This window comes from Carassius gibelio, chromosome A3, assembly GCF_023724105.1.
Source record: "Carassius gibelio isolate Cgi1373 ecotype wild population from Czech Republic chromosome A3, carGib1.2-hapl.c, whole genome shotgun sequence".
NCBI lineage: Eukaryota > Metazoa > Chordata > Actinopteri > Cypriniformes > Cyprinidae > Carassius > Carassius gibelio.
This window is the reverse complement of record NC_068373.1, coordinates 27,229,607-27,248,466: the sequence shown is the minus strand read 5'-3', so window position 1 is coordinate 27,248,466 and position 18,860 is coordinate 27,229,607. Positions and strand designations below refer to the sequence as shown.

The following is an 18,860-nucleotide window of genomic DNA, read 5'->3' as shown; positions in this document are numbered from 1 at the left end:
ACTTAATTTCATGTGACGCATCGAGCTGTCAAGTCGCATCGCCACTAGAGGGCAGTAGAGTTAATAGCATAACTAGATCAAGCTATTCAGCCGCCACAGAGATGTAACGATGGTAGCCTACTACAATTAAATAGCTGTTAAACTTAGTCCAAAAATAGGAATTTGGGAGTTGTGAGTTATATTGATCCCATGATCTGTTAGACCTATGAAGTGAATTCATCTCTATTTATCATCAGAGGCTACATTAGTGGAGGTACAGTTGAAGAATTTAAAGAAATGACCATCACAAACAGGTTGAAATATTGCCTTCATATTTATTGTCAAAATAAACATCTTACATTAAAATTTTAGCAACATGATATAATCTAAAAAAAAAAAAATTACTTAAATATTTATCACAGATTTTAAAAATAAAGCATTGTGCTTTATTACACGAACAGGCCTATTGTTTAAAATAGCTTTGTAAAAAGTTTACAATAAATTACAATCAGCAACGTTTGTTAGAAAACATTTGGCCTTGTTTGGTCATTGCACATATAATGTCAGTAGGAAAAAAAACCTTCAGTGTGTTCAGAAGTACAAAATTATGCCTGAGGTGGTATGCAGTTGAAACAAAGTGTTTTGGTTTTCAAATAAGAAAACACATCTTGCATAGGCAAAGTAAAAAAAAAAAAAAAAGGTAAACAAAAATTTGATTCAGTCTCACAGATACATTAGGCATTAAAACAGCTAAAACAGCTCGATTTTACACAACAGTACACAGGGATCTTTCAAAACTCATGTTTCAGTCAAAGTTTAGGCTTGACGGTCTGAATTTATTTAGTTTTTTTGCAGAGAGACTTGTGACGTCATACTGTTTGATACAATTGAAAAGGTTGATAAAGTAACAGTGATATTAAGACAGATGATCCACCTCATCCTCAGGAAACCAGAGGAGTCATAAGAGAGATATCGAAGATAAAGGTGAGGCATTAATCCCGTTTAGATCCTATTTTACAGTACAGGATCATGGAGACGATCATCGCCGCAAGCTGAGAAGGAGAAAAGAGAAGAGCATTACAGAAGAGCATTAGTGTCACAGTATTTCAAAAATGTCATACAGGGTTTATAGATATATATATATATATACTGTATATATATGTGTGTGTGTGTGTGTGTGTGCGCACAGCTGATTTTTGCTTTCAGAATGTGAACAATGTGATTGACTGAAATAAAAAGTGTGTCCTGTACCTCAAGAGCAGCGATGCCTAATGCCACAGCTATGATGATAACTGCATTATCATCTACCAGCTTCTTCAACGCCGGGAAACAACCTGGTATAGTCTGAGGAACCCCAAGAAATAGACCAAATTTAATCATATTTATATGATAGACAATCCAAAAAGCATGCAAACCAGAGTTGATTCAAGGAAGAGATGAACCCACCGAATTAAAAACTGTGGTCTCATTGCATGGAAGTCTATTACAGCACTGGAAGGGGTAACTCTTGGTGTTGTTCACAAAGAAAGAATTCGTGAAATCCGTATAGTTGTTGAAGCCACAGCATTTCAGCTAAAGAGAGACAGAAGGGTTTCAATATCAGCTAAATTCTGCACATGACATGATATTTCTGACAATGGACATTAACATATACTTATTTCACTTGCTAAGGCCTTTTAAAGACTGTTCTTATGCGATAACATTTTTATATGAGGCACAGGTCTCAAAATATCAAATGTACATTATTAAACAGGACGATATTATCATTTCAAATATTTCAAGATTATTATTTTTTTTTTAAAGATATTTTCTGTTTCTGTAATGATGACCTAATAATGAAAAATAAGATTTATTTCCTTCTTTATCAACTAAAGAGTCACAAACCGCGGTCATGGTCGTGTTCCACAGTCCAGTGACGTCCGGATTTTTCCCATAATCGCTTCTGATGCTCTTCACAGCTTCGCCTTCCACCTGTTTGATCAGGTTTTCAGCCTGAAATACACACACGAGGAGGTTTGAGTTTCCATGAGTCTCTTCCAGACAATGGAGTGATTAAATAATGTGTGTCCAGACTTACCACAGGCTTAAAGACCAGCAGCACAATGGCCCCGGCGACTTCAGCGATGAACACAAGCAGAATAATGATGAAGAACTGAGGAGACAGGCTCAATGAATCAATGAGTTTATACAACTTCATACATCATTCCTGTGTCATACACTGTTCACAGAATCATATGCATAAAGGATTTCAAAGCTAAGCAGTAGAAATAAAAAGATATTGTTATATTTTGTTTTTATATTTTCAATTCTTCACATTTTGAATCAATGAACTTTTGTGCAGAATATTTCAATAATCTAAAGAACCTTTTGTGGAATGAAAAGGTTCCATGGTTGTCATGGAACCACAGATCCCCATAAAGACCTGTGTTGTAAGAGTTATCTGTGGGAAGCGTGTCGGTGTGCTTTGACGTACCAGCAGCAGCATACACCTGCTCTCTCTGATGGCTCCACAGCAGCCCAGGAAGCCCAGGATGAGCAGCACAGCGCCCACAGCGATGAGGAGGTAGCCCACGTTCAACACCTGCCCCAGCTCGCCTGGGGCTCCTTGTATATTCTGCAGAAAACTCAGGACAGACCCGCTGTCCACCTTCACCCAGATCCCCACACCCAGAATAGCTGCTCCTGCCAGCTGCACCACAAAAACACAATTAGTCTTGATTTAAACATGTGCCATGTTCCTCATATCAACACACTAAATGTATTTGGACTAATAAGTCACTGTTTAAGAAGCAGACAGGATATGAATTTTCAGCCATGTTTTATCGCACATTTCCATCGCACTGGGTGTTTAATATATGAGTCAAAATCTGCCAAAGGGGTAATAATGGATCAAGTTTTAAAAATAGGTTTCTTTACAACAGGATCTACATTTTAAGAGGTTAAATAAAGCATAGTCTTTGTGTTTATGCAAACATGGCAAATGGCCCGGGACATTAATTCAGGTAAACCTGAAGTGAATCCTATTTGAAACATAATAAAAAAATTATAATAATAAAAACTATGCAAATCAGGCTGGATATTATGCTATTTGTGCGCTTCATACATATATTTGAACATCAGCAAACAAGCATAAGCTTTACTTACGAAGATGATACCATTGAAGATAAACATCATGGTTTTCAAAAATCCAAAGCAACCCATATTTATCGGATGGATATGACACCTGAAAAAGTATAATAAACAACAATCACCAACGGTTTTTTTATTATTGTTAATAATAGTGTAATATTCTGGGGCTTTTGTTTTGCCCTTTCTTTTATTCCAAAATTGATCTTAATCTTTATTTTAAAAAACGTTTTTTAATGAATAAACACAATTGCTTGGATGATTTTAAGAAACAAAGTCCTCCGTAAGTCCAGGAAGTGTTCAGAGGAAAAGATGGTGGTTTTGCTGTAGTAAATAATTGAACTATAACTCTTGTTAACCACAGATCAAAAGTTCATGTGAACCACACAAACTCTTTAATAAGCTACAGTTAACGAAATATTGTCACACTCTAAATGTATGCCTCATTTTATGTACGTCAAACTAGTGTTTGCTCTTTGCGCAACACTAAAAACTGGTCAACAAGGGTTGGTAACTCTGAGAATTTATGAAATGAAGACGTATTTATGTATATATATACAGAATAAGGTGTGGAATTCCAACAAATGCAATACAATACTGTACAAACATATGCAATATCCAGTTCTAAAGGTCAGATCTGTCCTAATAGTGTGCTGAATAGACCAAAGGACCTCAGGTAATATTAAAATTGAGTCTTTTTCCAAAGCGTTTTTTGTAGGGAACACAATGGGGGAGACAAAAACCTTGCTTTGCTTTTCCACACATGCAGCGAGGTCCAAAAGTCCAAGATAAGAAATAACAAGAGACTGCACGATTCTAGGTCACTATTCAAATGCACGAAAATTAGGGACATTGAGCTTGTGACTCCTCACACAGACGGGCAGATTTAGGTCAGAACATGGTCAACATTTTTTATAATAATAATATTAATAATAATAACAAGGAAACTATAAATTGTACTTTTATTTTTAGGCATATGTTTTATGTATTTAAATACATTTATAATTTCATGACAAAAACATACATTTATAGATATTTCCTTAAAATATATAATTGTAATACATATTTTTATAATGTCAAGGAACATTTGGTATATAAATATTATAACACATAACACAGGCATCCATATATAATGAATCGCAGCCAAAATAAAAGTTTTTGTTTACATAATATATGTCTATATATTATATTTATACATAATATATGTATAAAATATATTTAATATATAAACATAGCATATTTTTCATAAATATATACATGCATGTATTTGTATTTCTATATACATAAACATGCACAGTATACACATATATTATAAACGAAAACATTTATTTTGGATTCGATTCATTTCGATTAATTGTTTTTATCAGCACTAATATATATATATATATATATATATATATATATATATATATATATATATATATATATACTGTATATACTGTATATATACAGTTACGCATACACATACACATGTAATTGATATAAATATATAATTGTAATATATCTCTAAAAATGCTATAATATTTAAATATATGCTACATTCTGATGACATTTTGAATGACGTCTTTATTTGTGTTAAAAAACTGTTGTGAAAACAGTTACTGCTGACTCTATGGAAACAAGGGGAGGTGAATTTACAAGAGCATTTCCTTTAAAACACAATATAAAGTCCAAGAGAAGAGAACACGCTGCACCTTTCAGAGAGACATTACTGCAACCTGATCACCTCTGAACACAAATAACGTCACTTAATGAGCTACACTTCTGCTTATAGTCCACCAACATAACAATCTACATTGTGCTGTCAGGTGACTTTGAATAGGTTTGTTCACACCAGACGACGTGTGTGTCACATGCTCACGTCTCTGATGTGAGGTCAGAGTTTGTTTAGGTTTAAGATGAACAGAAAGTTCTGATCGGGTCATTGTCCAAAGACAGATAAACGTTTAAAAAACATCAATAAAGCGCTATTGATGCGACATGTTTCACAATTACAGACTGTCAGAGTTATTGTCGAATGTGCTTATAGCATCACTAGACTTTAAATGTTATGACGGGTTGTAAAATATAATTAAATAATTATAATATAAATAAATATAATTCAAATATAAATAAAGCCATTTTTAAGGTGAAAAACAGAAGTCAGATGACTTGGAAAAGTACCAGCTCTGGCCTCCTCATGATTTGAGGAATCACTGGTCTATACACATAAATATATTTAGATTTTTTAAAAAGAAAATAATTATTTTATTCAGCAAGGATGCATTGAGTTAATCAAACGTGACAGTGAAGACGTTTATAATGCTAAATTAAATTAAATGCTAAACAAATACATGCCATTGATAATAATAAGAAATATTTATTGAGAGTAGAATCAGTATATTAGACTGATTTCTGAAGCTCATGTGACATTGAAAACTGGAGTTATGATGCTGAAAATACAGCTTTGATCACAGGAATAAATTAAAATATAAAGCAGTTATTTTATATTGCAATAATATTTCACAATATTGCTGTATTTTTTTTATTTTTATAAATGCAACCTTGGTGAACAAAAGAGAAAAAAATTACAGAACCCAAACATTTGAGCATTTGTGCAAATGTGTACATATATGTGGGTCTATTTATATGAAAAAGTTTATGTATTAATTTCTGTATGTGAACAAAAGTTGTCTGAACAAATGGATGAAATACCGTAATATAATAATTTTAACATCAAAAGGTCAAAGTCAGCTCAATGTTTTTCAGTCTGCTGATTCATCATGTTATCATCATCTACAATTCTTCAGAAAAGAAATTGAAAGATATGTATCTCACAAGTTTCCAAAAACAGCTGTTAGCTTTCATATTAGAGAGATTTGAGTCTATAAACTATTTTTAACTTGGTCGCCCATGAAAGTCTGGAGACATGAGGCGTGTTAGTATTTTGTAGCCTGGAGTCTTTGAAATGAAAATGCTTTCTATGGATGAATGCGGTATGTGAAGCCTACAGCACACACAAGTGTGCTTGTTTTTCTTACATGAAAATCATTCATAGGGGTGTGTTAATGTTTGCTCTCCGTGTTCTGCATCAGTAATCCGGTTTTTGAACAACTGAAACTCAATGCCCAACTAGCCTTTCAGGTTTCCTCATTTTGTCATTGTTTCAGAGGTAAATCAGACGCAACAGAGCATAGCAAAAGCGGTCGCAAAAACAATAAAGCGGGCTTTGTGTTGGTCAGCGGAGAGTGCATGGGACATTGTCTTCCTGAGCTCTGGGTAATGCTCCTTTCTGATGGAGACAGACGATGTCCCTTGGAGGCTTTTGACATCATGCAACTTTCATTTGAATTATTTGATAGTAGCACGCATAACATATGTGAACCTGCATCACAAAACCAGTCTTAAGTCACTGGGGTATATTTTTACTAGCAATAGCCAAAAAAACATTGTATGGGTCAAAATTACAGATTTTATTTTTAATGCCAAATATCATTAGGATATCAAGTAAGGATTGTGTTCCATGAGGATATTTTGTAAATTTTCTACCATTAACAGGTCTAAACTTAATTTATGATTAGCAATAGGCATTACTAATAATTCATCTGGACAACTTTAAAGGCGATTTTACTCAGTATTTAGATTTTATTTTGCATCCTCAGAGTCCAGATGTTCAAATAGTTGTATCTGGGCCAAATATTGTCCGATCCCAATAGAAAGCTTATTTATTCAGCTTTCAGGTGATGTATAAATCTCACTTTAAAAAAAAAAAGACACTTAAGACTGGTTTTGTGGTCCAGGGTCACATATTAATTAATGTTTAATAACAGGTGAAGTATAACAAAGTTATTTTTTAACTGTACATTATAATACACCTTGTTGTTGAGTTAATATTTGCGAGTTTCTTCATTAAAACTACCATACACTCTTTTCAAATGTATTGTACCTAAAGCATTCATGTTGGTATCTTAAAGGGACATATTAATACCTAAAATGTAAATATTAGTAGCTAAAAAGTTCCACTATGATGACAGTTTTTGTACAACTTTTGAGAAGTACCATGGTATATGACCATGGCAATCATCTTCTTACAAAAGAATCACACAGTAAAGGTATCAGCTGGTAATTTGAAATTCATTTTTAAATTGTGGTACTACTATACTTGTTCAAAATACCATGTAGTAGCATTATTTTTATATACATTTTTAGGATGTGATGGGACATGTACCATGGTATTACCGTGGAGTATAATGTAAATATTAAAACCGGCATCATGCAGTGTCAAAGTTATTATTCAAAAGTTTGTGGTCAGCAAAAACCAAATTATTACAATTATCATTACAAATTAGAAAAAAAATTTTTTATATACTTTTATTCAACAAGGATGCATTAAATTGATCAAAAGTGTCATTTAAAATGACATTTAAAAAATAACAAAATACTTCCATTTCAGATAAATGCTGTTCTTTTGAACTTTCTATTCACCTAAGAATCCTGAAAATATATATTATAAAAATGAACCAATTAGAATGATTTCTGAAGGATCATGTGACACTAAAAACTGAATTATGACTGCTAAAAATTCAGCTCTGTCATCACGGGAATGAATCTTAAGAAGAAAAAAAAAACGTAAAATATATTCAAATAGAAAACATTTATTTTGTCTTCAGCTATTTCAGTCTTAATTGTGTTTCTGATCAAACAAATGCGGCTTTGGTTTCAACTGAACGGACGAGTTTCAGAGGGAAATCCAGTGTCTGTTGACATCAGTGTTTCTAGGAAATGTGGGCGACAGCCAGCGGTGAAGTGAAGCAGAGTTAACGACAGCCACACACTGGAAACCCATCAAATCAGGAAGATCTCTCATGAGATCTGATCCCGAGGGGACACAACACGGTCCTGAGGCTGTGCACGTCACACCTCACTCAACACACTCATTTAACACCGTCCTGCACGAACAAGCACAATTAAACCCACTGATAAACAGTGTAGCCTACACAGCTCGAGAAAGAACGGGTCTAACTACTTCAAGCTATTTTAACGGTGCCTCTACTTCAAGGTGTGTCTAACGGTGTGCTCACGATTCCTAGATTAGCTTTAGGAAGGCGAATCTCTTACCTTTAGTCAAATGTTTGTGGTTTGCAGTTTTGGTAAATCCCTGACTGACTCTCAATTAGGCGAAGAGCGGTCACGCGCGCCTCCTGTTTTTCTCTCTTCTGTCGCTCGTGAGAAATAAGATGTTTTTTTTATAGAAAAGAGGATGGAGTGAACAGGTGGGAGTGACACACCACTCCTCCTCCTCCCTCTTTCTCTCTCTGGTGTACTGAATCTGTAGTAGTCACGGAGACTCAGTCCTGTGAGGAACCTGATCTACACAACTGACTTCATGTCGACAGGAAAATGAGTTGGATTTTGGAGGGTACAAAGCTAAATGTTAGGGGGCGACATGCGTAGCCTATGTATATGCGATGCATATTTATTGTTTAGCTACTAAAGCTTTGTTGTGAGGAGTGTAATTATGGATTAAGAAAAACAGGAGGAAATTATGCATCACTCGAAAGGAACAAAGATTTACGCAAACAAAACTGATTTCACAATCCTGGCGGATCACAAGACCGGAAATTCAAGAAAATAAAATCGAAATCCACACCTGGAACAAAAGAAAACACGTGTGACGAGTACAATTATTAAATTACTGTGAATAAAATTCAGAATTTTCGAAGAAAGCTTGACAAAAACATAACATCTCAGATTATACTAGTTAAATGCTTACACAAATTCTACAAAGAACATTCAGAGTTCTGCAGGTACAAAAAAAAGTTTATTATTAAGAGGAACAATGACGTCAGTGTTGCACCTGCAGACAAACCGGACTTTTCCCAACCTTCAAGCAAGCAATTAAACACGCAGCCGTCACTGTTCCTGACAGTCTCAGTCTCTCAAGGCCTCAGCTATGACACAACATCCTCATGACACTTCACACAAGGTCATTGTGCTTTCAGCCACCCTTTAATTCAATCAGAAACACTGCCCTGAATACTCCTCTTAATCAAACATTATCCAGGAACTTAAAGAATCTAGGAACAATGTGACGAAACAATAAAAACAGGACATTTATATTAGAAACTACCACAAAACAATAAAAAAATGCAAATGAACGTGACACAAGGGGAACTTTCTTTACCCGAGAGTTGAAATATTCAATAACACTTCCCTGTGCAGTTCAGAGCCATTCTCATAAAGTATATTACTGAGAATCAGCATCACAGCCTTCCTGCTTTTCATGAACCAAAAAGCATAAACAAGTTAAATGATTTTTGCTTAGATAAATGCATTACTTGTCTTATACACGGCTTCCATCAGCACAATTTGCTTCCGTTTAATTTTCGCTTAAGTTTTGGATTGTTTACATGTAGAAGTTTTTATTTAAAATAACTTCAGATATGTGAAATATGATCGACTTACTATTGAAACGAGAGAGAAAATCAGAATGAAAGGTTTATACTGTCAACATCACCAACTAATAATTTACAAATATAAGCATGTATTTATACATAAATATATGTATGTTGAATCATGGTGAACCTTGAAGGAAATAATGTCCCTCTGCTTAGAATTTCAGCTTACCAAGATTCTAAAAGTGTGAAATAGAATTCAGAGTTAAATAGAAGAAAATAAATTGAGAACACTTAAATTCACCCAAAAATTCTATAATTTACCCCTTAAGTTATTCCAAACCTGTGTGAGTTTTGTTCTTATTTTGAGCACAACACATATATATTTTAGAGAAGGTTGGTAACTAGAGAGTTAACCGAAGCCATTGACTTCCATAGCATGGGGAAAAAAATACTATGAAAGTCAATGGCTACCATCAACCGTTACCAACATTCTTCAAATAACTTTTGGAAAAGTTGATTTAGAACAACTTGGAGTGAGTAAATAACATAATTTGTATTTTTTGAGTGAATTATCCCTTTAAACGAACAGGTCACCCAAAAATGAAAATTGCCTGAAAACTACCATCAGGCCTCCCGAGATGTAGATGAGCTGGTCTGTGGATTACATCACTTGCTCATCAATGGATCCTCTGCAGTGAATGGGTGCCGTCAGAATGAGAGTCCAAACATATGATAAAAACATCACAATAATCCACAAGTAATTCACACTAATGTCTTGTGAAATGAAAATCTGAATGTTTGTACTAAACATCCATGATTAAGAAGTTTTTAACTTCAAACCATTGTTTCTGGCTAACACACAAGTCCAAAATATATAATATTGCTTCTTTCAGTGAAATATGCATAGATCAAGCACCGTTTACAAGCGAAAATGGTCCAAAACAGTTCTAAACAAACATTTGGGTGGATGCTGATGTGAGAGAACAGCTGGAGATGGACTCCATCACTGGTGGAAATGTTATTACGGGTTTATCAGCTGTTCGGACTTTCATTCTGACGGCACCCTTTCACTGCAGAGGATTCTCCGGTGAGCAAGTGATGGAACGCTACATTTCTACAAATCTGTTCAGATGAAGAACAACAAATTCATCTACATCTTGGATAGTGAAGGACTGATATAAATGCATAGGTTTTGTAAAAAAACTAATGTGTTGATGGTTATGTACTTACAGTTTAAGTATATGGGGTGAGTGCACAACTGTCAAAGATGCAATGTAGCTTCAGTTATAAATGATAAATACAACATATTGGCCAGTAATATTTCAGACTACATAGAACACTATGTTCTAACAGACACTTTAAAAAATGTGGATTGGACAAGGCAATGTAAATAAATTGAAGTTTTATGAAGTAGTATAGGGTTTCTGCAAGGTACAGCAGACACACTTTAATAATACCACCCTGATTCGGATAATAAGATTAAGATCTTGATTCAAGGAAAAACTGGTGTAAACAGGAATATGTCTGTTCATACAGTGTCAGCTGAATTACAGTTTAGTTTTTCTGTGTCCAGCACAGGAATAAACTACAAACACACTTGACAAAAAACACAAACGGTTTCGATTTTCTGGATCGGTGTCTCTCTGTAGGATTTGCATGTCCTTTTCACCTCTATTTGAGTATCTGTCAAGCATTTATTAGGTCAGTACCAGGTCTTGACCTTTCATGAAAATACACCTAAAAGTGCACAAAATGCAATTCCTCCTTAATAACACTTTGTTTCACAGCCTTAATAAATCTTTTCACATGCTCAGGACTTCTTCAGGTCTGGATAGCTCTTGATGCTGTGGAGTTTCTGGAAGTGTTTGCAGCAGTGTTCACACGTACTGTATCGCTAAAGTGCGCTTCAGACGTGTGTTTCCTCATGTGCCAGTTGTTGAGGCTCTTCTGAAGTGACATTCATTAAATATATTAGCCCACATGAACCTTTTCACTGAACTCACTGCAGCGGCGTCTCTCCCGTGTGTGTTCGTCTGTGCACTTCTAAGTGATTCTTTGCTTTTAATGACTTCCCACATGTTTCACCGATAAAGTCTCACACACCTGCACGAACGTACAAATGTATTTTTGATTACTGATAAATACCATTAGTTCATAAAAAAATAAGCTTTTAATTTTTTTAATTTAATTTATATTATAACTTCATGATTAACAATGTGTGTGCAAGTCCATATATACATACTGTACACACAGATATAGATTTATGACCATGTGACACTATACAGCTGTAAGAATCAGAGAAATTATATCAGTTAACTTAAAATGTTAAAGGTACAATGCTAAAATTGAAATAAATAATGAAAAACTACAACTAAATTAAAACTGCAGCAATAAAAAAAGAAAAGGAAAAGAAAACAACTGCAAATTGAGAAGCATAAAAATAAAATATATATTTCAGCTCATTAAGGCATCATTTCTCATTTTTGTTTAGTTTAACTAAAATATCTAAAACTATTAAATAAAAATGTATAAAAAAATATTAACTTTTTAAAAAACAAATAATAAAAATGACAAAAACCAATTTTTTTTTAACTTTTTAAATAAAATTAGAGTGAAAATAGAAGACATTTTAAATGAACAGAAACTCTAATAGTTTACTGCTGATACTAAAATAACGCTGGCACAAGCACACAATATGTGACGGCTGTACCTGAGTGTGTGATCATGTGCTGATGAAGATGGTTAGACAGATAAAACCTCGTCCCCGAGCCTGGATGAGGACAGACTTTGGTCCGGCCCTTCCTGTGCACCAGGTTCACGTGATTCTGTCCAACGTACATCACAAACATCATATAACCAGAAGCAGACACTGCGGTCTTTATCTGTAGTTACAGTTGTTGTTTGTCCAACAGTATGATTAGAACTTGTATAAGATCATGCTCTGTACTGTTTATTATGATGTCTTTAATATACATAACGTCTCAGAGAAATAGCTGATCCATATTTGTAATTACTTATTCATTTATTACCAGCCCTGCATCAAAAAAAAAAATCTGCTTGTTTTTGCAAAAATAGACTAATATGTGACCCTCTCTGTGAAATACAGGCTAAAATCTCAAAATCTTATTAAGAGATAACAAGCATCAAGGTTTGATTTCAACCATTAATTTCCATATGTTATATATATATATATATATATATATATATATATATATTATATGCACTATATATATATGCATCAGCTATAATTTATCGATCAAAACAGCAAAAGCAGTGAAATGTCAAGAAAAAAAACAGTAATACTGTAAAATAGTGTATATACATAGATCTATAATATTTAAATTATATGTAGTATAATTTGATATCAAAATGTATATATAGTGTATTGTATATACTGTACTTTAAATGTTTAAATGTATAATTTCCATTTAGTGTCAACTCTGTAATTTTCTGTCACTGTTTAAATGTAGAATGACATCTAGCTCATGTTTGCATTTTCTTCAGTCACGGTCTATGATTCTTACCTTGAAAATAATGTCCTCAGAATAAAACATGACCTCTTCACTGTACAAATGATTGTCTAGCGCAAAAATGATACGAAAAGCATCATATTTTGTGAGAAAGTATAATGTGCTAGGGAAAAACGGGCACTGTTTTTTGTCAATCAACACCTCAAAATTAGTAAGAAACAAGTAGTGGATTTGGGTCAACATGATGCAGGGCAGCGTTACCAATCCGATTCATCTGATAAGCAAAAATTAACCAACTCTGTAAATATTTAGCAGATTTACATTCCAATGTTTACAATATTTAACCCATCCGGCATGTAGGGGGATTTTTACTTCCTGTTACTAAGCTGCACCAAGCAATTAAGAGGCATTAGAACGTTTCTTTTGACTTGAACGACAAAACAGACAAAGCACCTGGTCAGGTTTACATCAGTGTGTTTGTTACACAGTGAATCATTTTCCAGCTTCTATTTTTAGCTGTTGTACTGTGGCATTGGTTGGTGCTCTCATTAGACATGCGCTGCACGCATGAACTGGAAACTACTAACAGCCGGCCACATACACCTGACTGCAGTCTTCATACGGGCAGAGGAAGATCTTCGATTACTCGCTTACACCTGACACACTGACACACACCATGCCGCTGTCCCGAACTCATTTCTTAGAGCGTGACGTTGTGAAACACAAAGCGCCATAACATTATTAACATTTGTGAGGAGTTATTAGTTTACCGTAATTAAGAAATAATGCACAGCATATGATGATTCAGTTTCCACAAAGATATTAAGCAGCTTTTTTCAGCATTGACAATAAGAAGAATTTTTAATAATTGTTCACCAGTAATAACTGATACCAATCATATAAGCAATGATTTCTGTGACACTGGAGACTGGAGTAATGATGCTCAAAATTCAGCTTTACAGCATTACAATACGTTACAACATCTTCATAATTTCAAACGTTTCTTTAGTAGTTTCTGTCAAATGTCCATATTTTTTTTATAAGTCATGTATGAACCCAACCCAACTCAACGACAAAAAGTTGTCAGATCACTTCCAGGAACTTCCCATCATACGGAGTTGTTTAATCACTGGAAAATCAGTGTAACAACAACAGTTAAGGCGTGTGACATTCAAATATACACAGCTGATTTTAACTGCTTTTGAATGAAGCTCACCTGCTTTTATTTATTCAGTAAAAACAGTAATATATTGAAATATTATTACATTTTAAAATATCAGTTTTCTATTTGAATAGATTTTCAAATGTAATTTATTCCTGGGATGCAAAGCTGAATTTTCAGCATCATTAAGTGTCACATGATCCTTCAGAAATCAGTCTAATATGTAGATTTGCTGCTCAAGAAACATATTATGTTTTTTTGTGAAAATCATGATACATTTTATTTTTCAGGATTCTTTGATGAATATGAAAGTTTATGAACAGCATTTATCTGAAACCGAAATCTCTTGTAACATTATAGATGCCTTTGCTGTCACTTCTGTTTCATGTGGGAAGAACTCTAGGTCCACACTGACTGACCTACTGAGAGATTGCTGAAGCTCTCTCGAACTGTACATTTCATCACTGGGATCCAATAACTGCTTCTCAGCCAGATCTGAAATCATTAAACATATCAACAGAGTTTCTTCAGAACATCACTGCTTCAAAAGATCAACATCCTCAAAACATCTTATATTACTGAAACTAGCTAAACTTAAACACAAAACTCATAAGGAAGTAGTTAAACGTGGTTAAATAGTTTCAGAGCACACTATGAGTGCCTGGTGAGTCATGTTTAAGAGCTGAAATACAGGACAGGTCAGTTGATGAGTGTGATCTCACTGACGAGACTGAACCATCCCATTATACCACACGTATACTGTACACGAAGGCTCATTAAACTGAAAACATTACTAGGCACTAAACAGTAGCAAACACATCAACTTTGCAGCAATAAAATACTAAAACTAAAATAAAAACGAAATACTGAAAAAACTACAACTAAACACTAAGAGAGAGAAAATCTTTAGATTTGTTTTTATTGTATGTAAACTGGAAAGAAGAAACTGTATATAAATGTTCTTTTTATCGTCTAATACAATTTTGGCAATTATTTTTATTATATTTGTATGGTGCTTTTTTGCAACCCCTGGCCACTAAACTCACTAAAATAAAACTGTAAATGATCTTCATTCATTTGTATTGGAAAAGTTTCAAACTCTTTGACAAAAAGTTTCAAACAATTTGTCAATCCTTGAAACAGACAGAAAGAATATATATATATATATATATATATATATATATATATATATATATATATATATATATATATATATATATATATATATATATATATATAATTCATTAAAAAACAAAAACAAGCCGCTTCATCAATACAGAAGAAATACTAGAAATTTTGGAAGGTCTTCTGATTGTCTTGGGGGGCTTGGAGTCAAAAAGGTTGAGACACTACTTTGTATTATTGCCTTTATGCTGTTTACTTGAGCTACACCCAAAAAATCTTAAGAAAAAGATATATTTTGCTAAATGTATTTACATGTTATTTAAACTGAGTTTAAATAATAACATTTTAAATTAAAGCAACTACAATAAATACTAAAATAATCTATGATTTTCATGCTTATTTTAAATAAAATGTGTTTAACAATTTTTTTGTAATTTATAGAATTGCACAAAAAAAAAGACAACTCTTGACTCAAAATTCAGTAATTTAGTCTGCAATTAACTATTTAATAGTCATTTTTTACATGCCTTTGGGCTAAAAATGCAAAATACATTTTTCTTTCTGAGATGGACTGAGATGGAAATGATAGTTGAAAAGTATTGCATAACGTGTTTTGTTTGCAGTGTATGCTGCGCAGTGTGCATTAAACAGTACGACACTGCTCCGATCCAAACACAGCCCTTGAGAAGAATCCAGTTATTGTTAAAGAGCCAGTAAGATGAAAATTATAAGCTTCCTATCACTGTTTATAAGTCCTGTACATTAGGTTTAAATCCATCCAAGGTTAAAAAACATTGTCATTTTGTCAAAATATCATTTTAAAATTACCCCAATTCTCAGAGATCCCCAAACGGTTCGCGCGAAGCTGTTCAAAAGATTCAGTTTCCTTAAACCCCACCTTTCGGTAGCATACTGTGTTCTGATTGGTCAACTAACATAGTCAGGTTTGATTGGTTGTTCCGCACACACCTCCACGGTCAACTATGCATTAGCATCTAGTTATGTCTTATTCCTCTCATTGGGAAGCAAACAGTAAAATAAAAAAACTTGAACAGTCTTGCTGCTTTTTCTTCTGTGTGGGTGTATTCAAGCCGCGCGTTCCGTTTCTCCCAACACGGTAGGCGGAGATTATTATGCAAAGTGTTCCTAGTGACGTACATAGAGATGGGCAAAAGATTTGAAATCTATAACGACTCGTTTCAGCGATTCAGAGTTTACTCCTTACTTTAGAAGCCGATAATTTTATAAATCGTGTACATTTTGGTTTAATTACTTTGCACATTGTTTACACTGATGGACAGCTACATCATACACTGTAAATCCGGATAATTTTTGATTTCCCATCTGTGTGGCTCTTTAAAGTGTAGTATTATAAGACACATGAATTCCTTATTGCTTCCATTGCTTGATTTCCATTGTATGTGTTGACATGTAAATGAGTTCCCTAAGGATACGCCACAGAAAGGGAACGTCCAGGTGACCATTGTCAAAGCATGTCCCTTCATTTGACCGTTTGCAGTCAAATTAGTTATTTTGCATATCAGGTGTTTCAAAAGGGTTTTAAAGGGATAGTTCACCCAAAAATGGAAATTCTGTCATCATTTGCTCACCCACGTTTTTGCAAAACGTTTTTCTTTTGTCTGACACACAGAAGTTTTTGCAAGCTGCTTTTTCGAAGCTGTAAAGAAATACCAATGTAATATCAATTTACATTCATAATAATAGTAAGAATCTCAATTAACATAAATGTACAATTTACAACTTTTATAGATTCACATTATTTGTATTTGTTTTTCAGGGCTTTCTGGTTTATTTTTGCAGTATTAGTTTTTATTTCAGTTGAAGTGTTTCATGGTTGTGTTGGTTCAAGTTACTGTGTTCACTGATATTATGTAAATATTTTAACATTTATTTTGTTCCTCGCAGCTGTATAGTGACATTTCCAATTTATTGAGCCTTCATTAAATTGATAAAATGAAAAAAAAGGTTATTCATTTATTTTTTTATAGTTTTTACTTTTCGAAACACTGTGTTCTAAACCAAAATTGATTGATTTTCAGGTTTATTTTATTATGAAATTACTTTATTGAATTATTAATATTTTTGTATTACTTTTTTACACAGTGTAAGACATTCATCCCCTGCAGCTGCCTGTGGTTTTGTATTTTCTTACTTTTGGTGTAGATACTCTCACTGACAGCAGATTTCTTCTCTGGAGGCCTGTCCTCTTCATCTTTCCTCCAGGTCTGACTCGGACTCGCCTCCTGCAGGCCAGGGCAGGTACTGCACAAACCAATGACCGGCCACACACTGCCACAGTGCAGATGTAGACAGACCCACAAGTGGGCTTCACCGCCTGCAGCTCGGGCTCATGCTGGCAAAACTGACCGTGACCTTGATACCAGCTCACCACAGTCTGCTAACTGGTGGCAGACACCTTCTTACCTGCACACACACAAAAACAGATCCAGATGCAAATCAGAATATCATAATGATTTCTGAAGGATCATGTTTCTCTGAAGACTGGAGACACAACAGGTCAGGTTATAGTACAGCTGCCATGTTCAGTATAGTATTTTTATTTATTTATTTTCAGGAGAAACATAGGAATACTGTTTAGTACTTCAAAACAAACAATAAGTCATAAATCTATTAGGTAGAGCCTATAAATAGCAGTATCAGGTAACCAAAGAACACTTATGATAATGATAAAAAAAAAAGGAAAACGAATGTCGTTGTATCAGACAGATGTATTTGTGCACACAACAGTTCACGTATGTATGCATGCATTGCAATGTTTCCACGTTTATCCAATTAACTGCACAGTGATCTGAGTGTTGCATGATCAAAAAGGGCGTTCATGAAATCCAATTACGTACTTGGAGTATTTCTGCTGGTATTTTTCTCCATATCCAGGAGCAGGATTAGATCCTCCGCAAGCGCCGCTTCACTCAGGCTCGTGCGCCGGGGTTGTCCTCCATGTTTCTTATCAGCTGTTGAGTTTTTATGCTTTGTCCTAAAGGGAAGTGCGGTGTGTAGCCTTAAAAGTAGTGGACCCCCCCCCCCCCCCTTTTTATATTCCATGTTCTATTATTATTATTTTTTTGATCAGGTATTATTAGATGATTAATGCATAAAATGTATGATAAAAGCACCTCCTAAATGCATAAGTATGAAACATATGTCAGCTTATGATTGTATATCTACTTTACAGAATGTTATATTTTTATACTTTTGGTTTTTGCATTTAATAAAAACCCTTGCATTAACTTAAACCCCAAAACCTGATTAGAAAACATGAGTTAAGAGCTGTTTTATGGGGTAGCAATCAGTTTTGAAGTAGCCTACTTTCTCAAGCTCTGCTCAAGTATCTGCAAATAGTTGTTTTCGTATACGTTTATGCAAAAAAAAATAAAAAATAATTCTTCATCTCAGAATTTGGGCGGCACAAAAGAAAAGGTTATACAAAAGAAAGTAAGTCATTAATTTTCAAATGAACTCTCCCTTTAACACAGACAATCATAAATGTGGAAATGAGAAGACTTTGCTGAAATGGGTGAGATCCCTTCTGTTTACACTATAAATGAAAATCCTTTTCGTTCTAGAACAAAATAGGAGCTC

General features: G+C 34.1%; 1 protein-coding gene and 1 long non-coding RNA gene across 3 annotated transcripts; both read right to left on the bottom strand.

The window, feature by feature from the left end:
* Positions 1–294: 294 nt before the first annotated feature.
* On the bottom strand, positions 295–8,362 carry tspan34b (tetraspanin 34b). The gene is made up of 8 exons (XM_052553410.1): positions 8,203–8,362; positions 3,124–3,202; positions 2,453–2,668; positions 2,057–2,131; positions 1,864–1,971; positions 1,426–1,551; positions 1,231–1,323; positions 295–1,031 (listed from the first exon to the last, which is right to left on the bottom strand). The coding sequence occupies exons 2-8, from the start codon at positions 3,178–3,180 to the stop codon at positions 972–974; spliced, it is 735 nt and encodes a 244-aa protein (XP_052409370.1). The 5' UTR covers positions 3,181–3,202; positions 8,203–8,362; the 3' UTR covers positions 295–971.
* Positions 8,363–10,982: 2,620 nt separating this feature from the next.
* LOC127943124 (uncharacterized) lies at positions 10,983–17,736 on the bottom strand. Of its 2 annotated transcripts, XR_008149565.1 has the most exons (5): positions 17,413–17,736; positions 14,534–14,609; positions 13,556–13,651; positions 12,193–12,307; positions 10,983–11,585 (listed from the first exon to the last, which is right to left on the bottom strand). It is a non-coding gene; the product is annotated as an uncharacterized LOC127943124 (long non-coding RNA). The 2 variants fall into 2 exon arrangements; XR_008149564.1 differs by lacking the exon at positions 13,556–13,651 and having other exon boundaries at positions 17,413–17,735.
* Between the last annotated feature and the right edge of the window lie 1,124 nt (positions 17,737–18,860).